Source organism: Lygodium microphyllum, chromosome 5 (genome assembly GCF_053477565.2).
Source record: "Lygodium microphyllum isolate KBCC chromosome 5, Lygodium_microphyllum_v1.1.10, whole genome shotgun sequence".
Taxonomy (NCBI): Eukaryota; Viridiplantae; Streptophyta; class Polypodiopsida; order Schizaeales; family Lygodiaceae; genus Lygodium; species Lygodium microphyllum.
This window is the reverse complement of record NC_141139.1, coordinates 162325138-162332308: the sequence shown is the minus strand read 5'-3', so window position 1 is coordinate 162332308 and position 7171 is coordinate 162325138. Positions and strand designations below refer to the sequence as shown.

At 39.7% G+C, this 7171-nt stretch overlaps 1 protein-coding gene across 4 annotated transcripts in view; it reads left to right on the top strand.

Moving 5' to 3' along the window:
* Positions 1-4261: 4261 nt before the first annotated feature.
* Positions 4262-7171, top strand: part of LOC148036617 (uncharacterized) — a 40008-nt gene continuing 37098 nt past the window's right edge. For 3 of the 4 annotated variants that reach the window (XR_015690959.1, XR_015690958.1, XM_087678615.1), the window contains exon 1: positions 4263-7054. Coding sequence is in view for 2 of the 4 variants with exons in the window: in XM_087678615.1 (XP_087534741.1) it covers positions 4841-7054 (2214 nt within the window). In the remaining 2 variants the exon portion in view is untranslated. Of the gene's footprint in view, positions 7055-7171 lie in introns of all 4 variants that reach the window. The other variant, XM_087678616.1, reaches the window with a different exon arrangement.

Genomic DNA, 7171 nt, shown 5'->3' with positions numbered 1-7171 from the left:
TTAAGTATCTTAGATTGAAGCTTGGCCTCGCATGAGAGTTCTATATTAAGAGGACTAAGCAAGCTAGAATTGATAGATTCACCATGCTTGTTACAACATGCTTTAATTTGGAGCAAAGGACACATTGTACTATTTACAATATGTAGTCTTGGATCATAAAGATCTCCTAGAACATCAAATCATTGTTAATACTCACACATGGGGGATTTTTATTTTAGTGTATGGAGCTATAACATTTTAAGTACTTGCATACATAGGCTCATATAGTAGTATCTCATTCCTAATATTGGTTAATGTGCTTCTATAAAATTACCACATGAAAAAGCATGGTATCAACTTATAATAATGATAAACCTAAAGAGAATATATAATTGCCAACTTTAAATGTTTTTTTGAATGCCTTAAAATTGAGATTGATGGTTGAAGTCCCAACCTTATTCAACCCATGTATATCATCTTGAAGGATAAGTTGTTGTGAATATGCCCAATTGTGGGTTTTAAACTAGAGATCTCGATGATTCAACAACCCCCCACCCCCCCCCCCCCCCCCCCCCCCCCCCCCCCCCCCCCCCCCCCCCCCCGCCCCAACACCACCCCAACCAATTCAACAACCATTCATTTGCTTATCATGGTTGTTAAAGCCCTTCCAAAGGAATATATATTTTAGAAGTATACTGTTGATGTAAAAAAGTAAGAAGAAATTTATCTATTAGTTAGTACGTTATTTGTTAAATCTTTGTACTTGATTAACTTGAGCAGCAAGGATTAAAAGAGTAAGGTTTTCATGTTTGTACTCCTTTATGAACTTATTTGGCTTGAAAGGATGTAATGAGACGTCAAAAAGATTCAAACAAACTTAGACATCAAAGGGACTTTTCCACGACGTGCCGTAGCAATATTTTTTTGTTTTCCTCCAAAGGCTTAAAAACTTAAGAAATTATTCATTGATTAGTTTGTATATCTAAAGGGTGGGTTCTTTTAATTGTGACAGTAATAGATATGAATTATTAGAAGTATTTGCATATTTCGTACAAAAAAAAGTCAGGGTAACCCTCAAAACTCTACAACTCCTTAGCTAGGAGTTTGTAGTACACCTTAACAAACGATTAACTTTACATTTATATCCAAAAGTACAAGCCTTAAATAATATCTCTATGGAGGATTTAGGAATTTTCTACATTAAGACCTTCTTCCTATTAAATCAAAGATGCTTCGGCACTATAGCCCTTATTGCATTCCAGAATTCATGAGATTCTCCATCCAAATTAGCTCTATCTCCAAACAAAGTAGTTGGCATCTTCACCATCATAGAAGTGACCTCACCCAATTGAATCAATACTTATTCTAGCCCACAAGTTTTTAGCCTCCTTGTAGTGTCAAAAGAGATACTTGACACAAGGAGCATGAAGGAGATACATTTTTGAACTTAGTGATTCTATTGTTGGTGGGGAGTCACCTATCTTCCATAGGAGTATATTGAGTTGCAGTTTCTATCCTTGTTGGGTGTTGTGTTTGATATAGGTCTAACAAATGGCTTAAAGTATGGGATAGAGAGAAGAGTTAGCTAATGGAATTGGAAGATGTCTGAAACAAGTCGAGTCTAAATGATAAAGAAAAGGACTCACTAGGGGAGATGCTTCACAAGGTAAATGACTATTGTCAAAATTTGTAGGGCTAGACAACATGTAGAAATGCTTGATCAATCATAACGATAAATTGCGGACTTTGTAGTATGGAGAGAAGGATAGACTTTAAGAACCTTCAAAATCATGTTGCTCAATCTCAAAGAGAAATTGAAGAACATGTTCCCCCTTACAACTACTTAATAATGGTGGCATTGGTAAGGCATATGAAACCTCATGTTTGTCATGACTTCCTTGCTACAAGAGAACTAAGTGGTTAAGAGAGCAAGAGTCACTTGTATATCTTTAATAAATAAGCAAAGCCCCATCAAACTCCCCTTCTAGAACTTACAAAAGTTCTAACATCTACTAGATTTGTTACCATAAGTCCAAGAAGAAATTGATTTCCAAAGATCTAGCTTGTTATCAACATCCCTTTTAATAACATGGCACAATGTTCGATGTACTTGGCTAATGTACTTCAATCTTCTTCCCTTGGCATGATATGATCAAGGTTTGAATTATCTATATACACCTGGTAGAGGGTGGTGATGGTTAAGGGATTATTGCAATATCATAGTTAGTTGTCTTTGTTAACAATGTTGCCTAGGCCAACTAGTAGTAATCTAAATCCACATTAGTTTGGTCAAGGAATAGCAATGGTTGTATTGTGGTGATTCGTTCTTCTAGGTGCAATGAACAAACCCTTTGTTTTTCCTTTTGTGGTAGTTCACCTAACTTTGACAACACGTGAGATGGAAAGAACAAGAAGAATAAGTCAAGAGCAATGTACCTATTGAAGTGTGCTATGGTGTTGCTTATTTTATACATGTCATACTTGAATTGCAATCAAGCTTTGATCAATAAATGGTGTAGTACGTTGTTTAGACACAACACATAGCTATATTTTGTCCTAATGGAGGGCACACATTAGAATAATTAAATTAAAATCCAAGAATATCCGCGTTTTCTTTTACAACACAATATATACCCTTATTTTTTCCTAAAGGGGGACATACAATAGAATCATTTAATTAAAATCCAAGCATATCCATATTTAGTGATTGATCACAAGTTTAACCCACAACACCTTAATACTGATACATGAAAACATTATATAATTTATAAGTCTCCTTTGGTGGAATGTCATAACTTTTATTTATTAAATAGTGGATGCAACTAATCATGTAGTGACTTCAATTGGTAAACATGTGAAATATGCTTGTGACATGTCACTATTGTAAATGCTTGTGACGTGTCAATGTTGTAAAGGTTCACCTTTCTCGAAGGGTGGAGAATACCACCCTTTATTGTACATACTCATACGTGATTCAACAAATTGAAACTAGAGCTTAGACACTTCATTTTCACCATCGTAATATGATTATGTTTAGGAATGGGATAATGTCTTACTACATCTTGTTAGCAAACATCAGTAAAATTATTGAGAAACACTTAATTATGCAATACCATCTCCTCTTGAAAAGAAAATTTACTTTCCTAGTTTGTAGGCATCTAGCATAGATGTGCACACACATGCACACACAAAAATTAACTTACAAATATTGACATTACCTAATCAACCATATTATCTCAAGCAAAATGACTCATTACTAAGCATAGCATATAATAAGGTAGAGAAACCTATGAGAAAAAGTTCTCTAGGGCTTATTGCTAAGAGGACAATATAAGATATAAAGTCCTTTTTTTGATAATTACGTATCACATGATTGACTAACAATTTTTTATAGTTAAAACTTTTATTGCCCATAAAGGCATTGCTACATTAATGGTCACGTTTGTATGCTTGGATCGTGTAGCTATACGTTTTAACTAAGGTTAGTTGGGACATGCATATGAGCATAGATATTGTAATGGTAGTGGTGCATGCTTGGATTAAGTGGCTCTAAGTTAACTAAAGTGCTCTCGGACATGCACTAGTGCTACAAGTAGTTATTTTCTCTCCTCTCCCCTTTTCTTGTCTCTCTTCTCCTCGTGTATGCTTGTGGGTGTTCACTTGGAGCAATGCTTTGTCCACCCTTGTTTATTATAAGGGGGGCTAGCATGTTTACAACCCCTAAAAGAGTCACACGTTTTTTATACTAATGAGGCCTATAATGTTTCATTTTTTGATCAAATGTAACACATCTCACATGGTGTAATAATGTAAGGTGGTTGGCGTGCATATGTTTGATATGTTGACACAGATTTGAGACATGTAACATTACTTGATCTTGTGCAGACAAGTTTTGAGGGTTGTTGTTGTGTTCCTTTTGATACCACATTTTCTTCAACAAGTTGCGAATTTCTGCTTGATCTTCCCCATACTGGATTCACAATCTGCAAAACTTATTTTAGAGCATTGGAGTCACCTACCATTGCTGCTTGCATCCACAAATCGACCATTAGGATCTTCTGATCTCGAAAGCAAAGAATTAGAAGTTGCCCCTCTTAAGGAGGCAAACTTTACTTTTGAAATCATGGAAACAGAGGAAGATGCCTACTAATCCACTCTTTGAAGCTTGAATTCTCAACCCAAAACAAAAAAAAAAGAAAAATAGAATTCACACAAAGCATATAACAATTTAAAGAAAGGCTGACAAATAATGGGCAGAAACTAGAATTGCATGATTGTTGTGAAGTCATCTTGGGAAGTGTTAGTTCAGTTCTTGACCTGTCTTCTTCTCGTTCCCTGTACAGATTTAGGATGTAAGCAATCTGTCCCTCTTCTCTCTCTCTCTCTCTCTCTCTCTCTCTCTCTCTGTGTCTGTCTCTGTGTCTCTGTTTTCGCCCCTTCTCAGACTTTTTTCCTCCGCCGGTCTCATAAATTCGGAATTCGATCCATCGCTCTTTTCCTCTTCCAGGTTCCCTCTCTGCACCAGAATTCGTCAGTGCCCAACATCATTCAATAGATATTTTATTTTCAAATATTTGAACAGTAAAGGAGAACAGGGGCCTCTGTCGCTGAGAAGTCGCACCATACCCACCTCGCCTGCCTCTTCAAGGAGCTTCTGCAGCGTAGAGGGAAGGTAGAGAAAAGCAGCATCGGGTCGTGTTCGGATGAGCGCATCTTTGCCTTTTGGCGTGTGAATTTTTAGGCGGGGACACAGCTCGGGGCTATTGCAGTATTTGGCCGGAATCTCACTCATGATCAGATCGTCAGTCGTCAATGAGTTGAGTCTGCATGGGGCCCAATTAGGTGTGCTCCTTCCCAGCCCATGGATGTGAGAGACCCTTCCATGGCGGATGTTGCTGTCGGCTTCGATCCCTCCATGCAGTTCTCGCACCACCTCTCCATGCAGGATAGCATCGACAATGTCGCGGGTTTCACCCAGATGTTGTCTTCACCATCTGCCATTGTGGATGCAGATGATGGATTGGTGGAGACCATCTCTGAAGAAGACCGGGCCACGCTCCTGCCCATTATTCGGATTGCTTTTCCTTCCCTGAAACATACAATGCAGTATCCTCGTAGTACAGGTCAAAATTCAGCACATGCCTACGTGACACGTGGGGTGGATGCAGTTTGCCAGGATGGAGGACATCAGTTTCAAAGTCAGCCGATAATCAGAGGGGTATATGATGCTTCGATTCATGAATCCATGGCTGCTGCACGAAGGCCCAATGTTTCTCAACGTAGGGAAGATGGGCTTCTCAATCAATCAATGTCATTGCCAGGCAAACGTGATGGTTGGCATCATCAAGTCATGCACATGGAAGGCAGGCAGGCCATGCTGCCTCACCAGTCCATGGCTTCAGGAGTGAAACAGAAAGGATTGCATCATATGAATATTCCGAGTAGGGTGAATGGACTTTCTCATTCTACTATGCACAAGTTGGATGGTTGGCACGGCCAATTTACACCTCAGAATATAGGACAGGATGCGTTGTACTATCAACTTAGACATGGTTTGCCAACACAGAATGCTTTGCATAATGGCTCTATAACTGTTGATGCAAGGCAAGATAACTGGCACTGTCAATTTGCAAATATAGAACGAAAATATGACAAAATGTATTACAGTTTGGCTACTCAAAATGGCATACTTCAATCATCCATGGCTTCACAGGGCAATGGCAAACTTATGGACAAGCAAGGTGGGTCCTACGCTCAGTCCATGAATGTGGAGGGTGGACAGCATTTTCTACGTCCTGTTGTGTCTAGCAGTGAGTCTCAGTTGCATGGCAGTCCATTTTCAGTCATTGATGGTGTGGGGAATCAGTTGGGGCTTCAATCCATGCAGGAGGGCCGAGTGGACCAGCCTACCCATCAATCCATGCCTGCCTTTGAAGGAAGAATCAATCCATTGCAACATCAAGCCATGCCTATCGTCGCGGGTTGCATAAATCACGTGCATAATGATCCTGTGCCTGCAATGGGCGATGGTGTGGTTGATGACAGGTTGGATCGTACTTCATCTGTACTTACCAGAATGGAGTACATGCATAAGCAAGCTATGCCAGTTCAAAGTCGACAGAGTGTGGTATATAACCAGCCCATAGTTACAGAGGACAAAAGACAGTATCATCGATCTGCATTATTAGGGAGTCCTAGAGGGGGTCCTCTGCATCCCCAATGTGTAGCTATGGATGATTTACAAAATGGCATTCATGATGCTTTGATGGAGATTGAGTGTAGACAGGATGGATTAGTTCACGAATCTTTGGCTGTAGAGGGTGGTTATAAACAGGCTGTTGATGACACAGGCATTCATGCTAATGTTGTTCCTGCAGAATCACATTTTCTTGTTGATGCTTATGCCTTGCAGAATCTTAGATGTGCTCCGATAGAGGAGGTGAGAAGATCTGAACTGGGAACGTCTACCATAACAGATGGAAAAGTCTCTATCAGGGGCATCAACCTTCGGTCTAATTTTAATAGTCCAGTCAGCTCTTCCTATGGATCAAGGATTGCATGGGAACAGATGCAGGCAACTCCTCAAGTCAGCAAACCAGTTGAGACGTTGAGTGGTGAAGAGCTTTCTGCATCAATTCAGAGTGGAAGTGACCATTTAGAAGAGATACGGAGCTCTAAGTGTAATGAAAGTGCTGACGAACAGTCGCTTGCCACTCCTCTTTCATCAAATCTGGATGGAAGTGAATTCGATTTGGCTTGTGATTCAAGCATGGGACACCAAACACCAGACTTCTACACAACTGATTCTCGAAGCGTTAACTCTGTGGCACTTTTCAGTGCCGATCACCTCAGGTTCCCAGAAGTTACACGCAAGAGGAGGAGTGTTATTAAAAAGGCTGTGGGGTGGATTAGGAAGAGGAGATCAACACACCTTCTTAATGCTCGGATGAGTCATAAACGAAAATGTGGATTGCCTTGTTGTACAAATAGAGAACTCGACTCTAAAAGGAGAAAAGCCTTAGTTCATGGTTCCAAAAAGGTTGCAACACATACATGCCTCTCTACTTCTCAGAAGGTGATCTGTCTTTTCAAGAAGCTTTTGAACTGCCGAGTTAGCACCTTTCTTTGAAACTATACTTGATTTGAGCACATTTCAGGGTTGTTTGAATAGCTTGCTTTATGTTGTTGGCAC